The 24,025-nt window shown below is 42.5% G+C and overlaps 1 protein-coding gene across 1 annotated transcript; it reads left to right on the top strand.

Annotated features, from left to right (window-relative positions):
- The first annotated feature begins 163 nt into the window (after nucleotides 1–163).
- ALPK2 (alpha-kinase 2) lies at nucleotides 164–22,347 on the top strand. Its single transcript, XM_010076026.1, has 9 exons — nucleotides 164–1,549; nucleotides 9,410–12,248; nucleotides 14,860–15,007; nucleotides 16,340–16,467; nucleotides 16,566–16,601; nucleotides 18,374–18,648; nucleotides 18,772–18,860; nucleotides 20,256–20,473; nucleotides 22,295–22,347. The coding sequence occupies exons 1-9, from the start codon at nucleotides 164–166 to the stop codon at nucleotides 22,345–22,347; spliced, it is 5,172 nt and encodes a 1,723-aa protein (XP_010074328.1).
- The last annotated feature ends 1,678 nt before the right edge of the window (nucleotides 22,348–24,025 follow it).

The raw sequence follows: 24,025 nt of genomic DNA, 5'->3' as shown, positions 1-24,025 counted from the left end.
AGGGTAAATGAGCAGAAGACGAAACATTTTGCACAACACAAGAGGATGACTCCATGTTAAGTTCATCAGATTCTAACTCTTCAAAAATCAGTGGTTTACTTCTTGAGAAGCTCAGAAAAGCAGTATTGTCCCCATTGGGAAATTCCACAGGCATTTCCCTAACATGCAGGACAACATGGATGTTAAAAATGTATTTAAAACCCAGGAGAATATTCCCTGCCTAAGGGATGTGTCAGAGAATGGTGATGACCTAATTAATTTTAACAGTATGGTCAGTGTCACTGCTGGAAAAGCAGAGAAATGCGGCAGCAGACAGGTGTGTTCCCACCCTACAAACGCCGTCGCTTATCACACAGACAACTGTTGCCTTAACACGGAAGACTCTGTATCTGGTCAGTCTCTGGCAGATGTCCAGGCATGTAAAGAGGCTGGGCTTGGCAGACTTGTAACTACCAACACCCTGCTCAGTGAGCAGGCAGATACTCTTGTAATAAATCACAATTATCTCGTAAAAGGTGATTCTGAAAATTCTGCCGCTGTTCTGGAGATTTATGCAGAGAAAATTCCAAGTGTAAGTGATGACTTTCCTGGTGATGATGACCTAGAGTATTTTGAATGTTTGGATGTGCAGACAGTGCATGAAAATGAAATCTGGAAAAAGAAATTACAGTTTTTATTAGAAAGTGATGATGAAGATGATTTAAAACTGAGTAAGGATTGTGACGGGTGTGCTTACTTCCTCAGTGAAATGCCTTGCCTGTTCCAAGTGTCAGATAACACTACGCCTATGGATACCACCATTGGCTTCTGTGGGCATCACTCAAAATTCAAAGGAGTAAATGTAAGGAGAGACCCCTCTATGTACAGCCAGTCAACTCTGCAGACAGAGATGACTCTCGCTGTTGGGCACCACCGAGATAGAAGTACCAGTTTGAAAGACAAAGAAGAGTGTAAAGTGCCTGTAGCATCTGCAGCCATTGAAAATGACCACCACAGCACTGAAGAAGAAAATAATGGACGTGGCCACTCAGCTGCAAGTTTCTCAACTGACAAATCCAAGAACAAGGATAATATATGTACCAAGGCGGACTTCTCCACTAGTGGCATAAGTGCTGCTTTGACAAATCAGGCTTCAGAGATGATGACGGAAAACAGCACGGACAAAGACTTGCTGGGTGAAAACTCATTGCTGCTAGAGGAGAGGGCAAGAAATTTGCCAGAGGAAAATGCAAGGCATGCTGTCTGTACCTTAACAGAAAGTCTTACAAGAAACCTTTTAAAGTTGTTAAACCCTAAAGAGCTTTGCAAATACGCAAGTAATATAGGACAGTCTTTCCAGACTGCAGCAGAGGTTGGGGAATCCAGTGCTCTGTTTCCCAGACAGGAAGGTGTCATTTCAACACAAATCTCTGAGGAGACGGAAAGCTTGCAAATGCAGGCTGGTTTGTGTCACGCAGAAGAGGCGGATAAAGACTGTCACTGGGAAAGGAAAAGGACTTGGGGCCTCTCTGAGCAAAATCAGATGCCAAATGAAAACCTCTCACCCAGGGTAAGTAAAGCGTTTATCATTTAATAGAAAGAGCTGCTCTACTGATTGAGATGCATTTTATTCCTGTTTGTCCACAAAATAATGTAAAATGTAAATTACTTTAAAAGATACTATTCACGTACTTCTGAATGACAGCTGCGGCTGGGAAGGAAATCTGGTTTTGAAGAAGGCCCAAATAAACTATAAGCTGTTCTAATTATAGAGTGAGACTGATAATAGTAAGAGGCACTAATGGGACTCTGGACAGCTGGATAGGGAAATCCGATATGCAGGCTGTTGGACAGGTCTTCTCAAAGGAACGTTTCTTTCAACCCAGAAAGTTTCTCAAATACCTATTGTGAGCAGAGAATGTTTCGATTGACGTTCTTTTCAGTTTATACTCAAAGAAGGAAATTGCCATCCAGTTGTGATGCTGGAAATCTAAATCAAATCACCAGGGGTTTGCTCTGAATTTATAACAAGGAGGGGAATTTAATCTGGAGAGTTCATGTTACAGAGGTGAATGGAGCTTTGGTTTTTAAAAATAAAACAATGGAGTCAGATATTCCTGATGAAATGTAAAAAACAGATAAAAATAAGAAACCCAAAGTGGTACTCTCTCTATACTTGCATATTTTATGCTGTTGGTAGGAAATCAACTGGGGAAATCAGTATAGTTGTGCAGACTGATATGATGCTCCACCAGTTTTCATAAGTTGGAGAACTGGATAATATTTTTTATTTCACATAGTAAAGACTCAAGATATAGAAAAAAATATATGAGTATTAAGTCATGAATAATCTTATTATCACTGACTTTACTGATTTGAAGGTGCACAGCTAACTGTGCAGAAAAAAAGATTTATGACAAATAACTACAAGCTTTTTCCAGTTCCACATGCTTTTCTTCATCTATATTATTTAAACAAAAATGTCTCCCAATTCTGGGTAGTGACCTGACTTCAGTCTCACCACTGGGCTGTCTTAAGCAGTCACAAGTCACTGAATTCTTCTGCCTGACAAAACATCCATAGGTTTCTCTGGTTTTCTAGTACATAAAACTCCCATCACATTTTAGCAGCAATGTTTCTGTGATGGAGAATACCCCCCTATTGAAAGTAACCTACTGAGAATTTCTTGGCAGTATGTATTACCAAGGTTTGCAGGAGGCATTGTTTCATTTTTTCCGAAGTGCAGTACAATAATTTAAAACCCAGAAGCCTCTTAGCAAAAAGCAGCTGTTACGTTACTGTAAGAGCCGTGGCCAGATTTCAGACTGGCTAGCTAGACTCTGGCTACCTGCGGGCAGTATTTATTTCTTCTCTTTGTGTGTCCATGATCAAAATTTTACATTAGGTAAAAATTAAGTAGGAAAGAAGTGTCGGTGTACACAAAAGGGCTAGAGAGGAGCCCAGACAGAATGCCTGGTTTTAAACACATGTGAATGAAGATGAAATTTAGGTGTAGGTTCCAAATTATGTGGTCTTGAAAATGAGCCAGACAAAAGCATCCCATCTGGAAACTGCTCTTTATAGCACGAAAAATGTGGACAGCTTCTCAAAATGTGGACAGCTTCTTGCAGCTCCTGCATAGTAAGGCAGAAACTCCTCAGCAATGTGCTTGTGTAACCTGAGAAAGGCAAGAAAGAGTCAGCTTCCCGTTGCTGCACACAGGTTTGTGTAGAGGTGCACTGTGGTATCAGCTGGAGCCCGTCGTTTGGGACAGCTCTGCCAGGAGCAAGGTGAGGGTCTGGGCAAAAAAACCCAGCTGACTGCTTTTGAAGAGCGTTGTAGGTGGTGAATCGGGTTTGCTGAGGGGTATGTGGCAGCCACAGAACCACAGCGCTGATGACAATTCCCCTTAGGGCCGAGTTGCCTCTGATTGAACAACCTTTGCAGCCTGTCGCGTGCAGGACAGTCTGGGCGACTTCCCCTCCCGTCAGATGGTCAAGGTGGGAGGCTCCTGGCTCCTCTCACAATCTGATGGTCTAGCCCCAGGTGAAATGTTTATCTTGTGCTTCAAAGCAGCTTAGTTAATAACAGGTCCTAAAAGCCAATGGTGCCAGCTGTGTGATATTACAAACTGTACAGGGAGCCGGGAGGCTTCGAGCTTGCAGTGCGTTCTGTAAGAGCCGGTCTCTGTTTCGTGTTCAGCCAGCACCCCCGGCACAGAGTACTGGTGCCACTCCGGAATTACAGAGCCCGTGTCTATGGCCTGCTGAATGCCAGCGGTGGTGGTGAAGTCCTGCTGGAACTGGCAGGTTCAGAGGGATTCCAGGGCATAGGCAAAATAATGAATGTTGCCACTGATACCCTGGGAAGGATGGCGTGTGGTGCTTGTGTATTTCTTTTCCCCGCTAACTAGGTCTACCGTCCTCCCTGCCGTTATTTTGTTTTCTCTCATGTCAGAACAGCCTCTTATAAAATTTGAGAGAGACGTGGTTTGACCTTCCTGACATACATTTACATCACATCTAGATAATCTGAGATTTCATTATACAAAAAGGAGAGAAGCAGAACTGACACGGAACTTCAGGTAATGGGGTAATCTGATTGTGCACAAAAAGTGTTTTGTCTAGCATGTAATCCCTCTGCTTTGTGAGATTCCAGGGCAGCCACAGTGGCAAGGACTGCGGAGGCCTGTGAAGCTGTTCTTGTGCGGGGCTGCTGGCCCGGGTCCGTTCGTAGTGGCTAGCTGCTGCTGCGGATGATGTCCTAGAAGCTGCCAGGTGTGATGGAGAACTGTGATTTAGAGTGTTCCATTGCTGTGGCACTCTTGAGTTAGAGCTCCCTGCCCTGCAGTGAGTGCAGAAACGTGGGTGCCAGGCATGTGCGCTGCCCTCCAGCGCTGTCCCGGAGAGGGCGTGCGCTGGGGAGCAACGTGCAGAAACACCTGGGAAAAGGGCATGCAGCTGGGTCACACAGCAGAGGAAGAGCAGAAGGAAACTGAAAGGGTGTCAGAGCAGTTACGACAGGTTAGCTCTGCCTGTGAGGAGTTAGACTGAAACCCAGCAAATGGTTTCACCTGGGCCAGTAAATAGCTGTTGGGTGGGAACTGTTTTAATGGCTGGCTTTGAATACGAAATGGGTGAGGACTTCTGTTCCAAACAGAAATCAGTAAGAATTACTGTGCATGCCCAATGCATCATTTTCAATCAGCTTCTAGTTGTTTCATTTTTCATTCAAATGTTTTTAAAGTACGTCTCTGTCTCTTGTCTCATTTGAATTAATAGTTGCTGGGAAAAAATGAAGGTTTTCTGGTTATCTGAGCTCAAAACCTAGTCAGTTATAATTTTTCATGAGATGTGTATTCTTGCTCCCTCTTGGTACAACTTGCCCCTGCTCACAGTTCTTTTGTCAGAATTTTGAAAAAACAGTTTGCCTAAATCTGTTTCGTACGACAGAGGAAGCTGGCATCCAAATCTCTTCTGACTTTGAATGTTAGCAGACATTAGGTCTCTCATTTCTCAAAGTTTTTCACTTCATTGGGAAGTTTTGCACTTAGTAGCCCTTGGATGCAGAATAACTCTCTGTTAAGGGGTCAGCATGCGTTGTTGGTGAATATTACATTCATACTGTGTGCCACAGAGCCAACGTGAGAATCCGAGAGGCTGCACCTCATCCTTTCTAACAGGCTGGAGGGGCCGGTACGTTCACTTGCAAAGGCGGTCTTGTCTCAGGCTTTTGCCCTAGTCTGGCTGAGATGAGGGCTGAACGTTCCCAGGGAATGATCCGAGCCTGAGCTGAGGGGCAGGAGCTCGCAGGGGCGAACGTGGGATACTGGGTGCAAATACCCAAATAAGAACGAGGGTGCAAGGCAACTAAACAACATAAATGTTGCCACAAGAGAGTCGGTGGCTTCCAGAGCCACAGCTTTGTTTTCAGAAAAATATATTTTTGATCTAGCCCTGATTTAAACTGCTGCGTAACTTGCATAGTTACTTAGCAATCTCCAAGCATAGTATGGCAGTAAAACCTTTCAAAGAAACAGTAAAAAATGTAACATGTTGGCCACTGAGCTGCATGATACCACCCCAGCTTGGGCTGAAGGGACGCATCAGTTTCACGGTGACATTTGAGGCCGCAGAGCCAGTGCTGTTCCTGGGTTCCTGGTGACTGGAAGAGGTTACTTGAAACATTCAAGAGGTGTTTCAAGAGATGACTTGAAACATTCTGGGGGAAGCTCACTTCACCTGTAAAACGTTTTGCAGGTCCGTAGGTCATCAGCTGGTCGCCTATGTCTTCTAGATCTCCACAGAGACTGTCAGGTGAAAAAGTTCCTGATATCAAATTGCCATGAAGAAGTAGAATCCTTAAAATTTCTTCTTCTCTCCCATATTCTCCTCTATTTCCTCCCATAACTCAGAGCTGACAAAAGCGCTCACTTACTCTCTATGGTCCTTCTTTGCTTTTCCTTTAATTGTTCCTGTCAGGCTTTGGAACACAGCGGGTCTTGTTAGCAGGGCAGAAAAACCAAGGAAGGGTCCTCCTTACATCGTGATTTTACAAGAGATTAAAAAAAGCTATGGTTTTGAAGTGGCTGTTTGGATTTTCCTTTTACGTAGCTATTATGTAACAGGCTCACCTGTTTATCCCTCCCTTATTCACAGTAACCATGGCTCTATAGTAAGGGTACACGGACCATAGATTTCATGTGTGAGTTTAAATACAGAACTCTGATTTCATCTTTCTGTCACCAAGCACCAGGCAGTTTGTTACACACTCACAAATTAAAATTGCTTGTTCTGCTGCATTCACATAATTACATTCCCTAGGTTGTTACCATGCTTTTGTCACCCTTGGAGTTGAGCAGACTGTCCAGTAATTGAAGGAATTGTCACAAGGTATGGGATTAAACCCTAGAAATCTTCTGTGGGAACAAATCAAGATGTTTTAGGACTGTGTTAGCGGAAATAAATCTGCTCAAAGAAAATACCGAAGTTAAAGCCAGCAAGGTTTCCTAAAACATGTTTAAAGGATTTGGATATAAGTACTTTCAAACAAAAATAGCATGGAGCTGATTAACACATACTGTAGGAGCTCATATCTCTGTTAAATATCAATTAAAAATCTATAAATGTGCCACTATGAGGCTTCAAATTGCATTCTGTTTTCAGACCTACTTTTGCCAAACACAAGGCAAGGCCCTCCATTACAAGCCCTCTTTTGTCACTGTATTTCTTTTCCAGCTATCCAAATGTGTGTCCAGACTCTACAGTGCTGCGTGTCTATAAATGTTTGAGACAGACAGATGCCAACACAGACAAACACACAAATTAGATAGACAGAGAAAAGGGTTCTTGACATCATCAGCCCACTTTGCAGTGGGCATGGGAGATCTGTCTGTTTTCAGTTTCATACCAACAGCAGGTGGGGAATGATAGTCTGACACACTCAGCAAGAATTCCACAGGTTTTAGTATGAGCTATGATTGAGGCTGCTGTGGCTGCAAGGAATAGAAAAATAAATTCTGCTTTCCAGAGGTTTGAGGAGGAAGTGGAAGTGGCAGAAGGAGCAGTAGGCTCAGACCAGATGCTCAGAACCGACTGAGAAGAGAACTGGTAGAGACTGTAGAGACATGTCCAGGCTCACATCCCCCTGACCCGAGAGGTCTGCATCTAAGCTCAAAGACCTAGAGACTGGCATCTCGTCCTGCACCGCAGGCTTGAGCAGGAGACCAAGGTGTGGGTAATGAGAGAGGACTGCAGCTGTGGAGCTTTGGGTCCTAGGCTCAGGGTTTCTAGGTAAGTACGCACTGGCCGAGGAGTTTTGAAGACAGTGTGGCAACTGTATGGTGCTTGGGGTGGGAACAGCAGTTAAAGTCATTGACAAAAATTTTCTATATCTCTTCCTTCCCCATTGTCCACAGCATGTAGTCAGCTCCACATCCTACTCAAGCTGAATGGAGAAACAGAAAGGATGAAAGGAATGGCAGCTGAAGTGGGTGGCTTTTGCAGCAAAGGAAAGCAATATTTACTACAGCCGGTAATCCTTTTACCATGAACTTATGGAAACTAAGCACCTAGTGTCTGAGCAGCCCCTGCCTTTACCTGAGCACACAGCAACTCATGGGAAAACCTTCATTACATATCCTTCACTAAGTAAAAATACTTGCTTCTTTTCAGGATCGCTTCTCTGAATTATGTGTCTGCCAGCACTCATTACACATTTACAGCTCAGGGGACTCGCCCATTATGTATCACCACAGTTGATAATTTCAGCCATGCAGCACGTCATTACAAGTTAACAAATAACTATGGATGGAACTGGGACTCACGAGGAAAAAAAAATAACCCAAACAGTTATGAAGTTGAGTTTGTGGCTGGATAAAAGCTAAAAAATTGAAAATGTCTAAAAATATTGGTGTTTTTTAAACTCAGTCTGATGTTTCTTAGCATTTCTTCATTTCTGCTGGGAGTAGGTGCAAAGCTTCAGACAACCACTGGAAGGATACTTGGTCAAGTGTACAAACTGATTCATGAGGTCCATGTGGTTGTATCCTATTAATGGCTATTTGAAAGTAATTTTTTTTTTTCAAATGTTGACTGCTAAATTGCTCTCTGCTTTTACAGATTGTTCTGGCAAATGAGTGGTAACCAAAACCGTAAAGCACAATTAGTTTATGAAATAATGTATTTTTTTCTAGTAAAAAATTGTAGGCTTCTCCATCTATGATCTGCTCTGGGTGAAACATGCTCACCATCTCCATGGAACTGAGTTAGTGCTGAAGAGGACTAGAGAAAATCCTGGAGAACAAAAGCTTGGCAGAGACTCCGGAACAAGTATTTAAGAGTGAATGCTCAGTTCTGAGGGGAATGGTGGACAGTTCAACAGATTTTGTATGCCAGGCAGATGGCAGCACTTTCTTCATCCCATGCAAGCCCCAACATCAGACAGTTGTTCTCTTGCATAAGGTCTGCACTCCTTGCAAAATTAGGTTTAGTTTAATTGAATTAAATTTGGCTTAGTTTAATTGAGGAATGGATTGTTTCTACAGAAACTGACAATTCGTAATGTTTCGATATAGAAGTATAAAGGAGATGCAGCAGGAATCTGGATTTTTATTTCTTGCCCCAATTTTCCCAGCAGTACCCCTAAGGTTGCAGTGCACATCTCATTGCTAGAGAAGGGCTGAAGATGCCTTGTACAGGGAAACTCATTCCCACCTGGGCAGGGGCAGGATTTGGAATGATCTCTGGCACTCCCTTTTGTAGCAGGACTTGTCACCTCAAGGGGCAGAGGTGACCCAAGACAAATCTTGAAGACAGCTTAAAACTGATCCAGAGACATTAATTTCTTGTTAGGAGTCTTGTTTTGTAGTACATAGCGAGGCACAGGTGGGGTGCATTCTGTGAAACTTTTCAAGACTGATACATATTGAGAAAGCATCTTTGTGACAAGATAACAATGCCCATGATGGAAGCAAAGGGGAAGGCAAGTTCCCACAAAACTACCTGGGGTAGTTCCAGAAACGCATCCGTTTGGATCACGTAATAATTACATAAATATGGTGGGACACTCCAACTGTTAGCAAAAGGCATAGGCATGACTGTTTTGTTTTGTTTTATTTTATTTAATCTGTTTTTAACCAGTTGGACTATGTCAGTCATTGATCTTCATCTTGATTAAATTTTAGATTTCCCAGCATCTGGATCCAGATCTGAAACTTACCAGGGTTCAAGGCTATTAAGATCCAGGAGTTTGTTTTCAATCCATTAGGTTGATAGCTACAAGTCAGAAACTTGACGGTTGAAAAATACTAAAAAACCCAAACCAAAACAAATAAAAACCTCGTGAATTTCAAGCCAGGACTCTAGTTCAGGCCTGTGTCAAACAGCAATTCTAATTTTTAATTACATTTCTCTTTTTTTCTTCTTTGTAGGATCAAGATGCTAATCTTAAAATCTTTACCCAGCATTGTGAGCGACTGGGTGTGGAGCCTGAAATAGAAAAGGAAGGCATCTTCATGACTTGTGAGAGTGCAGGAACCATCCATCCAGCTTCAGAAGTGCTCTGTACTGAAAAGACATTACAGGTGAAAAATGAAAATTTACAGACTTCTTCTCAACACCATGGTCTTTATGATAAGAGAGGAAGTTGTCACCAACAAGTCTTCTGTGGACAAGGGATTAATATTATTAGTAATGGCAGCAAATCAAAGAGTGACGTTTCACCTTTTCCTTTATGGGATACGGACTCTGTTCCTGATAAACAAGAACGTTTATGTGCTGTTCTCTCTTCTGCAAAGCTGTGTGATGAGCCAAGGGAGGGAGAGCTAAGGTGTAGTTTGGACTCACACAGTAGCAATGACACAGACGTTCTCTGCCATCCGTCATGTGGTGAATCTCTGTTGGAAGCTAATTCCAAGTCAGTCCTGGAATCCGGAGGACCTGGGTGCAAAGGAGATGCTGATCTATCTGCAGTGCATGACAACCTGTGGAAACTTCTTCATGAAGATGACTCAGACTACCAAATCCCATTTGAAAGGTGGGGGGTCACAAGTTTAGAAATTAGGCCGAGAAAGATCAAAGTCACTGAACTGAACTTTGCACAGGAGACCTGTTCTGATCATCCTTTGCCAAGAAATGTGACAGAAGAGCAGGAACCTCTTACGCAGCCAGCTAGGAGCCAAAGGACAGAGAAAAAAGGCTGCAATGTTTCTGCTAGCCTCCTTGAAACAGATGAAGCATGTAACAGTGCATCCACAGGAAACATTTGTCTTACACAAGTGGGAGAAACAGATGGTATGTCTCTAGATGCTGGCATTGGAAATAAAATGGAAACACCGTCCATTTGTGTTTCAACAAATAGTATCGTCTTAAATACAGGGGAGCGCTTGGAGCAGAAACCAAATCAAACTTCAACTGACAGGAATGGATCCATTCAAATGACTGTTGCTTGGGAAGGAAAGCTTGCCACTAATAACGCTTCCCAGACATGTGAGGCAGATTCTCCTCAAAGACTGAAAGATGGTCAGAGTAGTCATTTAGCGTGTGACAAAGAAGACCCAGCTTACACGTCAGAAAAGTCGCATGGGACAACTGGACAATTCCTTCATACTAAGCACAACATATCTGTGATAAATGAGTCTGTAACTGGCAGAGGGTGTCATTCAAGAGGCTGTTATCCAGCAAGAAAAGAACTGGCTTACTTCTCCAAAGAGAAAGACATTTTCCCCAGTCAAAATACCAGTCCGTTTATACATGAAGAACACTCTTCTCTTAACACCATACACAAAAGTTATGAAGAGAATTTACAAGAAAAAAGAAATCACTCAGACCTGAATGCACAAACTGACACTAATTCTGACAGTTACCATCTTTCAAAAAATAATGACTGTCAAGATTTTCAAGTTGCTTCTAATGCACAGAAATACGGTTACCTAACGCAATTGCCTAATTTAATTAAGACTCCCGAAACCACAATACGTAAGAATCTACCCCAAAATACAGACCAACTGACAAAAATAGAAAAGCAAGAAGTGGCATTCACTCCCTCTTCTGAGGATCCATTTTTAACAGATTTTTATGTAGAAGGGCCCAGATGTGAATCAGGTAAAACAGAAGAACAGAGAGAGGTTTGCATAGGTGGTGAACAAAGGGATGAAACTTCCTGTGACTCAGGAGTTAGTCATGTTCCAGAGAGTCAGACTGCAGTTTCCCCTCATAATACATCAGAACAACGCATATTTTTTGTTGACAGCACCACCAAGTCTGATGAGTTAAAAACAGATTCTTCAAAAAATCACACATATTCATCTGGAAGTGTAACATCAGTTAGCACCCCAGTGCCTAGCAAGGCTCAAGGTGAGTACCACAGCATAGCAAACGGGGGTTATAAAGATACCCAGAACCAGTCAGATAGCCAGCAACGGGCTGTGAAGGAAACACTGCCATTCCTCACACCTGCAAGCCAGTCAGAGGACTTTCTTACCAGTGTGTCGGCAATGGGATGTCCTGGCACAGGGAGTACATCCACACAACCTGCAGTCAAAGCAGATGAAAATCGGAGTACACCGGAACCTTTCTGCGGAGCATTGCAGGATCAGTTCCTCAGAGTCCCTGAAGAAAACAAGCAAGAGATTCCAAGAGCTATTGAACATAACCCAAATGAAGCTGAAACACAGCCTCCTGTGCACACCTCAGTTAGCTCCCAGGCTCAGAGACAGTTCATGAACGTTAGCACTCAGCAGTCCTGTCCTGACTTGATCTCTCCCAGCAAGCTAACTGTGGCTGATAATTCAATTAAGACTACTGAGTACGATAAAGATGAAGCAGTCATGACATCAGGGAGCACAGTCAGTGGTTTAGTTAATTTACCACCAGTTGATTCAGGGAACAACCAGTATGTTCAAGAGCAACCGCCCTACAGCAGAGCTCAGCCGTTCTCTGTAGTGTTGACTCCCTCTGAGCCGTTCCCAGTCAATGTGAAAAGGCTGAGAAACCAAGAAGCGTCAAAATCCTACCGGACGTTACCAACTGCTGCTGAGCCTGAGCCTATCAGATGTAAACAGGACACAGCAAAGAGTGGGCATTTAGCTTCTGGAGCTAAGAAGAAATTACCACCAGCAACACTGTCAAAAAAACCCCGACTAGAGGAGAGAGGAAAGGTCAGCAAGGATCCTGGCTGTGTTAAAAAGCCTGTGAAGAGTGAGGCAGGTGTAATTCATAAAGAAGATAGAAAAGAGCAAAGGAAACTAATTTTGAAAAAGGATAGCAAAGGTAAGAGAAAAAGGATTTTAATTTCTGTCCTGTCCCATAATTCTGGCTGCAGTACAAAATTCACATTTGTTAAACAGCCTGCAAGCCTTCTTTGGCCTGAATCATATCAGCTAGAGGTGTCCTGCCCTCACTGATTTTAATTTCCAGTTCTGTGAACTTAGTGACTAGCACTGTCCCCATACTACAGAGCAGAACCCTCCCTAACATCCTTTTCCTAGCTGGCAAATATAATTTATGAACTTTTTAACCTGTTTGAAATAGTTACTTCTTCATTTGTCCCTTGGAGTAACTTTTCAGGGGTGTATAGCGTAGTGGTACCCCGTAACTCCACACAACAGAGCACCCGCAGGCCCAGCACTGCGCGGTGTTCAGCTCCCGCAGGGCTGTGTTCCCAGTTACACTTCTGCACTGCAGCTCCCAAATGCAGTTACCCTTTCTTGGTTACCAAATGGTTTTAGTACCAGCCAGATATTATTGTTATTAGTAGGGTGCCACTGGTCAACAGAAGGTTTTCCCGTTTTGCCTGCTGGCTGGTGGCTGATTCTGCATTCCTTTTCACCACTGTTGGTCATCAATGACACTGATGAAATCAGCAATATTAAATGGACATAGAAAACGTAGAACTGAAATGAGATTCAGCCTGCTTGTCAGAGTCTCTAGGAGGTTGCTAGCAGGTAAAACAAAATGCAGACAGGAGTACCAACAGTGGAACAGCTAGACAGACGAGGTGTTGTGGTTCCTATGGACACTTTGCAAGGACCAAGCTCTTATTTTTACCTTGTGACATTACATCTCATGTTCACATCATAAAAAAAACGTAGATCAAAGCAAGACTGAACAATGACTAAAGGTAAGCTACACAATTATGAAGCTCTTCAGAGACTCTGATTACACTGCAGTCTGGTGAGAGCTCTGCTTTCGCAATCACATTCAGAAAAACCCCAAACTTTTCTCTGTTTGAAGATGTGTCCTTTGCCAGAGAACCAAACGTGTGGGAGGAGAGACACATTCCTTCAAAGCAGAGCAAGCAAACTGCACTTACTGAGCTACGCCCGACTTATTTCCCTGTACCTGAGGCTATGCTTGGAAAATGTTTTAAACATTCCAGCTTGCATCAGACAAGACTGCATTTTTTTAACCTGCTTCTGATCTGCTTCAGTCTAGACTGAAATGAATGTATGTTTGCAACCCTTCAGAGGTTGTGCGGGCCCCTGCCCAGCACTGTGGGGAGGCTGGCACGGTCAGCCTGCTATCTGCTCAGTGTTCTCTTTTGTAGTATTTTCAGCAGCAGGATGGACGACTTTGTGGTTAGGGCAGGGAATCTGGAGCTGGCAGTTCTATTTACAGTCCTGTCACATACTGTCTGCGTCATTTTAGCCCTGATTCAGCAAGATTCAAGGCCTAAGGACTTAAGTGACTACAAGTTAAACATAGCAGTGAATTCCAGGTGCCTGACCCTTCGAGCTGGATCCAGCATTCCTTCAGCATTAGATGGGGACAGTTAGACTGCTGGGATGGGATGCCTGAGGGAGATGTGTCACACCAGCTCCTTGGGAGTGCAGCCGCTCAGATGAACACAGTAGGAAACACAACATCTTGCATTTTCCAGCCCTTACCTCTAGCAGGGATGTCTCACTTGAGCTCAGGGTGTCTCATGATCCCAAAACCCTTCCCTAAGTATATGCTGATTCCCTTTCTTTCCAAGTACTCCCCATCCTCCCATTCACACCCTGCCCACGCGCAGAAAAGTCTGGAGTGTTGTTTGAGAGAGAAAACAATTCTTAGCAGGGAGCTAGGTTATCAGGACCTTCCCCAGACTGGGCAGAGTGCTCTCTTTCTGTAAGCTGCATGATTCTTGGACTTGTTCTGTGCAACGGCCAATGTTTAGCAAAAGAACCGTGTGCTGTGGCTGGAAAGGTAGGGACTTTCTTTAGCAGTGGGAAATGAATCCTTTGAAACTGAAGAGGGAAGCAAAGGTCACTGACATTTCCAAATGCAAATGTCTAACCACTAAGCATGGGTTCCTCCCTCCAGCTGCGTTTAAAGGAAATGGTGCCATCACTGCATCTTGCAAAGAGTCTCATCCTGGCAGTGGGCATTAGGTATGTTCCACTAACACGTTGGAGACTGAGCGTCTCCTGGGACTTAAAGTCTTTTCTCTCAAAGGCTGTGATCAGTTTAAAAATCAACGAGTTACAAGTATTCAGCTAATATCAGTTCTCATTATGTAGCCACATGGTATGCTGTACCTCTGTGGTGTCTTTTTTTTACTGATAAAACCAGCTGGTCCTTTAGTCAGAGAGAACATGTTTAGATTAAGAAATTTTATGTCGATGCCTTTTCAGGCTAGAACTTCCCTGGGGTCCTATTCCATACATTCAAAATGTCTTTGCATTGAAAACATTTCCATTGACTGTGGGGGGCACTGAATCAGTCTTTTAAAACCTCTGTACTATAAAGCCTTGGTTTCTGCATCAGAAGAAATAATAATTATTTACCAGTGTTGTCAGATTCATATTCTTAACATCTGCAAATCATTCTGGGATTCCTTTAAAATGCCAAAGCAGTATCATTATCTTCTAATCCTACACTGTGCCTCTTCTGTTTCAAGCTCCCAAGCTGCTGAAGAAAATCCAAGCAGAGTTGTTCCCTGACTGCTCTGGAAATATTAAGCTATGCTGTCAATTTGGTGACATTCATGGTGACTCCACCGTTACATGGACTAAAGATTCCAAGTTACTAGCTCGACTGCAGAGAAGGTGAGTGAATGATTCTGAAGGACTGGTGGTTTCTGAATAGCTTTGGTGAAAGACGACAGTCATTCACCCTTGTACCTGCTAGGAGGGTTAGTATGATAGGTGCAAAAAATAAGTTTCAACAGGGTAGTTAAGAAGGGTAATTAATTATCTTCACAGAGTGCATGAATATTGGCATAGTTTGCATTCCATCACCAGTAATTCCTCTCAGCCTGGTTAACTTCATAGGATAAATATATTTCAAAATGTTGTAATGGAAGTGAAATATATAACAGATTTAGAGTAAGAGAGATTTCTAATTACCATTTTTACTTCAAAAATGTTCAGTAGAGTTCAGTGGGAATCTCCTTTCCATCACAATCAAAATCTAACTAATTTTTTTTTGTGTACCCAAGCACTGTTTCTTCTTTTGGAAATGTACGTCAATCTACAGAAATACATAATCTGTCCTGTTCGGTCCATTTTAGCTTTTACTTTCAATAGGGGGTGTTCACAGGAAATTAGGCAACAAATCTTTAATTTTATTACCTGTCAACACACGGAAATGTGTATTGAAAAGTACACATTGCTAGTAATATTAATACATGCTAAGTAATTTAATGTAAGAGCTGCTGTTGGATAAATATGTTCTCCAGTGTGCCCAAGTATCATGAAACTTCATGCTGCGAGCAAAACTCTGCACGCCTTCACTGATTCACATCACAAAAGCTTTAAAGCACAACAGCCATGTCTCCATAATCCCTGCAGAGACTGTGTGGTTTGCTGAGAAATACTGCCATGGACCTCCACTGCGGTACACAGGAACACCTTCATGGTCTAAGAGGACTTTTCCCTCAGGCATAGCACTGTTTCAGTGGGGTTTTATTGCTGCCAGAGCCAGCTTGGGTCTGTCAGTACTGCCTTTGATCCATTGTGAAATTCTCCACAGAATCAGAGAGCAAAGAGCTGGCTTGGAAAAAGCAAAGGAACAGAGGAGGCTTGAGCGAGGAGTCGATACTGAGGAACAGCGTACAACACTTTGGTCTCTTATGTTCGTACATTTGCCTGTGATATTGATAGGAATGTCAGAATGTCTTTTGATGTGATTTAATTATTTTTTTATTTGATTGGGTACTTTTCTCTCAGAATGTAGTAGGATCATCTCTTGTGAAACATGTACGAGGCTGAATGCTTGTAAGTAGGGTGAAATAAAGTATTTTGTCTACTTGCATCATATTTGAATCAGTCTTTGCACTGACGGCCAGAAATTCCAGGGACAGGAGGAGAGATATATGGAATAATAAGTAAAGATCTTTTAAAAATATTAATGTGGAAAATTACCATGTTTTGTTCCAGTGCACAGGACGACTCTCCTGTCTCTTTGGCAATAGCTAAAGCCAGTAACAAAGACCAGGGAATGTATTATTGCTGCTTGAGTAACGTGTATGGAAAGGTGACTGCTGAGTTTAATCTGACTTCTGAAGGTAAATCCCAGTTTATAATTTTAATTAATAATCATGATAACGTCAGTTTCCATTAATAGTTTTTTTACTACAAAACCTGTTTCTTTGTTTCCTTGTAGTATTGGAATGTCTCTCAAGTTTTCAGAATTGCAAAGGTAAGTACACACGTCTGCTTGAATGTGTGCTCAAATCTTTGTTCCTTCTGATTTCCAAATAGAACAAAGGATGGAAGAATAGAACCAGACTGAGACATTTTGACAGTTATCCCATGGGAAACTATGGGAATCCCTTGAAGGGATTTTGCTGGCTGTCTTTCCCCTTTTGCAGTCACCTGTGCTGTACCATCAAAGATAAAACACCCTTTAACTCCTGGGAGTTTTGTAGGTGAAACACCCTCATGTAGGATGGAATGGTTTGTGTAGGGTGATGGAGGACCCGCTGTGCCAAACCCTTGGTTTGAACTTGGCTGTGTAATGTCTCATTACCTTGGTGCACCAGCACCAGTGACAGTGGAGCAGCATTGCATTGCATTGTACAGACTTGGACACACACACAGTACTGAAAGCTCTTTTAGTGGAAAAACTTGCTAGTGGTGTTCCAACACATGGTCTTTGCAAGTCACCCGCTACGTAACTTTACTCCAAGAGAAAGATGGCCATGAAGGTTCGGAATGCTTTACCCACGTTACCTTGTGTTTAATCACACTCGGCATATGTCTTGCTGTGCTGCAGCTAAACATAGACAGTGCATTGAAAATTGGTTTATCATTTCTGAACAGACAGTGCTAACCAAGTACTTAATTTAGCCAATTGATTTTTCTTTCTTTTTCTAGAAGAATAAAATAAAACATTTAGTTCCTTGTTAAAATGAACACCGAACTTTTCATGTAACAGCACTGTATAACTTTCAATCAACAGAGAATTTTAGGTGGAGTTAAGGAGCCTTCTAATTCTAGCTTTGTACGTGCACTGTTTCCTCTGTGCTTCAAAGAGAGGCAATCGCGTAGAGAGTCCAAACCAGAGGGTAGCTACAGAGGGGAGCTGGAAGGACTTCATTGCCACGTAGTTCTCCTGTTTATCTTTTCCACTGGTGGTCCTTGAAATGTTGTGATTAGAGAGACTTGAAGTGCAGTTAGATATTTTTAGTTTCTCTCACTTCTGTTTCCCCCTATATTTTTTCCCATTGGTATTCCAGTGATCATTTAAAAGGGTGAAAGGCATAATCCTGCTTGATTTCAGCTGTAACAAACTTAGGCACACATTCTTCTGCTACTGGTACCTTCAAAATCCACAGGTGGAGGGATAAGAGAAATATTATTGTACCAATTTCCCCTGAGTATAAAGATCACTAAAATTGCTGTAGTTGCTTCCTGATTGAAACCGACATGGTCATTTATAAAAATGTGGTTCTTACTCAAAATCACTTATCAAGTAAAAATCTTGTTATTTTCTTCTACCTTTGCTAATGAACCTGTTTTTAAGCTGGTGCTTGCCCAATTAAACACTCTAAAATGCCAGTCTGCAGCACTGGAGCTGTAGTAGAGTGTGGCTGGTACTAGGAAAGGCGTGTTTCCGTCATGGTTCTATTGGATAAGGACTGAGACCTCTTTCAGCTGAGTGCCTCTACAAACATGTTGTCAGAATCTTTCACTGAAAAGATTCCAGGCTGGAAGCTAAAGCAAGCTCTGTTTGCTGCGCTCTGCATGCTCTCCTTATGAACCCGAGCGGCCCCCTTTCTCCATGCTGGCTTTAGACACTACAGGAAACAAGCTGCCTTTGGAGGAGCAGGGTCCCAGCCCCTGTTGGCGCACGGGAAGCCATGTATTCTGTTTCCCTTGAGCATTTTCTTTTGTACTCTCTGGAGAGATGGATTCTCCCATGTCCACCCCTTTCATGACCCTGCAGAAGGATGTTGTGTTGTGTTTTAGGTGTGGAAGAAATTGAATTCATGCAGCTCATGTTCAGAGAAGATTTCATCAGTGACAGCTATTTTGGTGGGAACCTGCACGGAATAATAGCTACAGAAGAGCTTCACTTTGGTGAAGGCATGCACCGGAAAGCCTTCCGAAGCAAAGTGATGCAGGGCCTCGTGCCGGTGTTCAGCCCTGGCCACCCCTGCGTTCTCAAAGTGCACAACGCGATCACGTATGGGACCAAGAGTAAGGATGATCTGGTTCAAAAGAACTACAGACTAGCACTGCAGGTAAGCTTCCCCTGTTCTTCGTAAGCAAGAATTGTGGGGAACAGCTGTCTTGCAAATATTCAGACAGATGATCTGTTAAATGTTTGGAGTAATATTCCATAGGCATATCTGTTTGTAATATAGGAATGCTATGTCCAAAATACTGCAAGAGAGTATGCGAAGATATATGCAGCTGAAGCTGAACCTTTGGAAGGCTTTGGGGAAGTACCAGAGTGAGTATATGTATATTTCTTTATATACATATCCACCTATGCAGATATATGTTGTCTGTGTCACAGCTACCCACTGACTGCTAGGAGTGATTCCTAAAGAAGAAGAAAGAGGAATCCTGAGAAGGGTGTGACAGCTGGAGTCATGACCTAAATAATACTGAGTATCAAGGTGGTGATAGAGATTCCATTCCCATTAGGGAAGGATAATAAGGAGCTCTTGTGAGCCAGCTGATAAAATACGGTTATGTTCTGTTACCAGCTCCAGCTGAAAGGCTTTCCAAAATGACCTTATCTCAGAGCAGTGTTAAATTCCACTCTAATATACACTGATGTCCCTTTTTTGCTTACTCTAAGGTTTTAATTTTGGAGATTTATACTGTAGTATCAGAGTGCTGCTAAGAAGAATGCTGAGTTTTCCAGTGTAAGTACAAACAGAAGACTATCTGTGAGGTAGCACACAGCTTTCCAGACAGGAGGACCTTTGATAGCCAAGAAGTTCATTTTGCTGATGAGACAGATACTTCCTTCCAGACTATTGTCATTATCACTTCATGTTTGCTCCTCTCTGAGAAGACCGTGAAACCCCAAGCAAAATTTTATTCAGTATTTGGTGTGACTTTGTGGATTGGTCCATCATTAGATATAAATAGACCTAGCTTATATTCCTGCAAAACTTTGTGAGTCTTTCTGGCTAAGCTAACTCAATTTCTAAATTAATAAAATGAGGCAAATTTTGTCAAGTTTGCAATTTCCTGAAAACTTCATACAGAACCAGCTGAAGTTTTCTGTCCTGGATCCAAACTTTGCCAAAGCTCAAGAATCTTCAGATTCTAGATTTTCAGTTGGGCCAACTTCTCTTGAGAATCTTAAGATCTTTCCAGAGACTTTCTCGTTTCCTCTTACTTTTCAGTGAAGTATTTACATTATCAAAAGTGTTTGCTAATTTTGGATGTGTCTAGTCTGAGAAATCCTCCACTTACAGTGGTCTTGGGCAGAGCTCTTTCTGGAGTGGATCAAATTCCTTCCTGAGGTGCTTAACCCCTCAGGAAAACTGACATCAGTTAGGCTGAGCAGCTGAAACAGTGACACTCCAAAACAAGCAAGTGCCATTTATTGTGCAGAGTTTAGGTTCTGGGATGTCATAGGACAACATTAGAAAGTATGCTTTGGAAAAGTTTATGTCTGAGTAATTAATGCAAAGAAATAAGCACATAGAGGATAATGCCATTATGTTCTAGAGCTACTTAGAAGATCAGAATCTTATCCAGATATCTCCTGGCTTAGTTTAGACTTGGTAGTTGTTCATTCACCCTCTGAGATCACTGGCCACTTTGTCTGTTTCTTACTCCTTTATTGACTCTCTGGACTTTATTAGTTTTTATCCCTTGATTTCAGGATCATTCCTATTTTTCTTGTTCATCGTCCTGCTAATAACATCCCCTACGCGACCGTGGAGGAGGAGCTGGTTGGGGAATTTGTGAAATACTCTGTCAGGGATGGCAAGGAAGTAAATTTCCTGCGCAGGGACTCAGAAGCTGGCCAGAAGTGTTGCACCTTCCAGCACTGGCTGTATGAGAAGACCAATGGGAGCTTGCTTGTCACTGACCTGCAAGGTGAGTTGTCTGAGTGAGGGAAATAAAATGGCTTTCCCATGATACAGGCTGGTGACTGCCCACAATCAATCCCCATAACTGCAGAACTTCCAGAGACTTATTTCTGAGCAGTGTTGTTCTTGGCTTTCTGTGTCCTGTTGGCAATGCTGCGTGCTCTCATAACCTGGTGATGGGCAGAGTCTTCTCCAGACGCAGACAGTACCCTGCCCTGCGCCTGTCTTACACAGCATCTCGTGCAGATCAGAGTTAGAGACAGGAAAGAGAGTGAGGATATTTTATTTTCTCGCCTCTTTTAGGTGCACCGTGTTTATTTGTGTGCGTGTGTTACCCTAGGGAACAGAAGGACATGAATTAACTGCCTACTGTGGCAGCAGGGGCAAACATGAATTAACCTACGCAGTATTCTGATGTTTATCTAATCAGCAGAGAAAGGGAATCTTTACCTAGTTTGTGTTCTTGTAAGACGACAGTTTGGAAAAGAAAACACAAATCTTACAGTCTAAATGGGAGAGTTCTTCCGTGTGCCCCCTTAGTAAATCTGGACGCTCCATAGGAGTCAAGTCTGGCTTATTGTCTCACCGCCCAGAGGCTAATGACATGTCTTGGGAATTAGAGACTTCAGCTGTTAAGAACATCCTAGTCCTTCAGTTTTTCTTGTATTTAATTACTTACAAACAGTCTCTGAACAGTGGAATCCTCCACATTCAGGTCCTGGCTAGGTGTGAAGAAACATGTTCCTTCAAAAAATGAAGAATGGTGAAGAAATGCCCTCCTGGCATTTACTAACCGCTGCCCTTCCGCTGCCGTGGGTGTGACTCCTGGCTGCTGAAACGCTGGGGCTGCACCCACCGCAGTGTGCACAGATGGGTTTGAAACAGAGAAAGACAGACCCTCGTTAAAGAAAACCAAAGAAAGCTGGAATCTTAGAAAATAGCCCGTGTTCTTTAACAAGGGAAGGCAGGAAAATGAGCAACAAGACATCTAAACAAGACCCCTGAAGTAGTTTCAAGGGAAATGAACAAAATCCTAGCTTGAGGGAGGCAAAACAGCAGAAGAGGTATCTGAGCATCTATAATGATTTCTGCCACAAAGGACAGTATACCTGCTGCTGTTGAAGAGAAACATTCTTCCTCTCTGATCACCTTCTCATTTGAGTGTCTAGACTGCATTTTTCAGGCACACCAGTTGAGGTTTCTGAGGGTGTTCTCCAAGGAAAATGGGCTTGAGACCATTGTTTTCCTATACAGGAAAAGTTGCACACTACAGGACTGGATCTTGCCTATAAACAAGTCAACAAAGAGACAGGTTAAAAGACACAAGTTTTTGGAAATAGTGAATAAGAAGAGGATTTTGGATCTGTCACACAAAAAGTAAACATAAGGTTGACTGATCTATTGCCATTTCAGTAGCAAAGCAAATATGCAATTCCTACTGGTACTCATCGTAAAAAGCAAAAGCATCAAACCCACAAAACCCTTAAATAAATACACACATCTCAGGGCAGGAGCAGAAAAAAAGATTTTGTATGTTTCTTAAAATGCAGGGATCAAAGTGTCACCCCTCCTCCCCCTCTCCCCAGTTGTCCAGCACAGGAAACAACTGATGCTCCATTTATCACCTTGCTATCTCTAAACTGCTGGAATGAGACTGATCCTGTTTTTGCTGGGGTGCTTTAGAACGTTTCGAAAAAATGTTGACAAATAATTAAACCCATGGATCAATCAGTAATATCTAATACCTCTATATATGGTGGTCCTGAATCGGAGAATACCCCTGGAAATTCTAGTGTAACATAAGCTCTGTTTCCTTTATGCCTCGTAGGTGTAGGAATGAAGTTAACTGACGTTGGCATAGCAACAGTGGCCAAAGGGTGAGTGAAAAATTGCTTCTCAACAGCATGGTTTTGCTTTACACGTCAGGCTCTTCACAGTGGAAATATGTTGGGAGAGGGTGCACTGGAAATTTATTCTTGCTTTAACTTTGGAAGAAAGTGATCCTCATCTGACTCCTTTAACTTATTTTTGTTCATATTTATGGAAAGCCGCCTATAAGGGAAACACATTTATTTTGTTCTAAAAGGATGGGGCTGCACTGTAGATTGGGCTTTGCTTTTCCTTCATGCCTCTCTTAAAACAGGCTTACTCAAAGAGCATTTCAAGAGTAAATTCCAGGTCTCTGGTGGCTTACAAGGAAGTCACTTCACGTGGTACATCAGCTGGAGGAGGGTAGGGGTGAAGATGCAGGGCCAGCAGTGCTCCAGCCTGGGGTACAATGCTGCTTGTGCTGTCCAGAGCTTCTGACCACGGAGGAAGTATCTCAAACCCAGAACGCTGTGGGAGCCAGAGGGCAGCTGGGCGCTCACCAGCACCTGCCCCAGCAAGTGCAAACACAAGCGCTTCTGCCTGTCTAGCCCTACAGTTAGATCCTGCTGCCGGCAGCCAGGGTGTTCATCACATTTGAAGAGGCCTGTTTCTTAGTCGTTTTGCAATGGCTTCATGTCTTTCTGGGAGACTTGAGCATGTGTGTAGATATCTAAGCCTTTGATGTTCTAACCTTCTTCCTCTTCTCTTGAGTTTCTTAATTTTAATTTTTTAATTAAAGCTTCTGGTTATACCACAGGTCCAGAGAGCTGTGGATAGAATGGTGCAGGCAGTCAAGTACTCTGGCTGCTGGAAAGGGAAGGGGGAAGGGGGGTAAATGCCTGTGACCAATGCTTTAAATTCATATTCTCCTTTGAGAATCTGACAGGAAAAGGCAGACCTCATCACATGTACTCAGTCTTTATACTAAACTGGAGCTTGTCTGTATACCTATGGTACAGGAAAAAAACCTCACAATATCTTTTAAATTATTAAAAATGTGACCCCAGAATATTCTGGGAAATTCCTTAACATTTGTAGTCTGGCAACCATTCAAAACTGACATCGATTTACACTGTTAGCTGTGGATCTAAATTGAAATCAGTTGAAATGAAGTTGCATCATCCTGTTATAAAACAAAGAGGTCATAAAAATTTTATTTAGGCAACACTGTTCTCTGGAATCGGATTTATAGAAATGCTTTAATGGATATTGTTGTCGACCTCATGATGGGAAATTACTCCTATAAAGACACATGTTGGTCTAGAGAAGAGGAAAGTGAAGTGAAAAAATGAATATACAAAGCAAGCTGTAGTACGAAACACCTCAGTCATATATAAGGGAATATCATTTCCCATCATGAACAGCCTCTTTAAAATGTTGAGTATCATTTTTTTTGTCATTTAGCTAATGATATTGCTGCAAGACAACAGTTTTTTCCTGATCTTGCTCCTTTCCCAGAAGGGACACTTCTGCATTGTTATCTGCAATTTGATTTTTAATTCTGCGAGCCTGGATAGGGAAAACAAACAAGGACCCAGAAGTCATTTGTGTTACTGACTATTGCTGCTTTTGGTAGCGTGCAGCCATGCTGATCAGAGATTGTCTGTCTCACATGTTGGGGAGGACATACATAGTCCTGCTTAACTAAAAAATAGAGTATGATATTGTTACGATTTTAACTGTATTGTTA

This window comes from Pterocles gutturalis, unplaced genomic scaffold (assembly GCF_000699245.1).
Source record: "Pterocles gutturalis isolate BGI_N339 unplaced genomic scaffold, ASM69924v1 scaffold9058, whole genome shotgun sequence".
Lineage (NCBI taxonomy): Eukaryota > Metazoa > Chordata > Aves > Pterocliformes > Pteroclidae > Pterocles > Pterocles gutturalis.
Note: the sequence above shows the minus strand (reverse complement) of the source record. Positions and strands in the feature narration are given on the sequence as shown.

Excerpts from the sequence above, each read along its gene's own strand:
- ALPK2 (XM_010076026.1), top strand. The coding sequence starts at position 164 with ATGCAGGACAACATGGATGTTAAAAATGTATTTAAAACCCAGGAGAAT. Across the intron at positions 12,249-14,859 it reads TTTGAAAAAGGATAGCAAAG|CTCCCAAGCTGCTGAAGAAA; the intron begins GTAAGAGAAAAA and ends TTCTGTTTCAAG. Across the intron at positions 16,602-18,373 it reads AAGTTTTCAGAATTGCAAAG|GTGTGGAAGAAATTGAATTC; the intron begins GTAAGTACACAC and ends GTTGTGTTTTAG.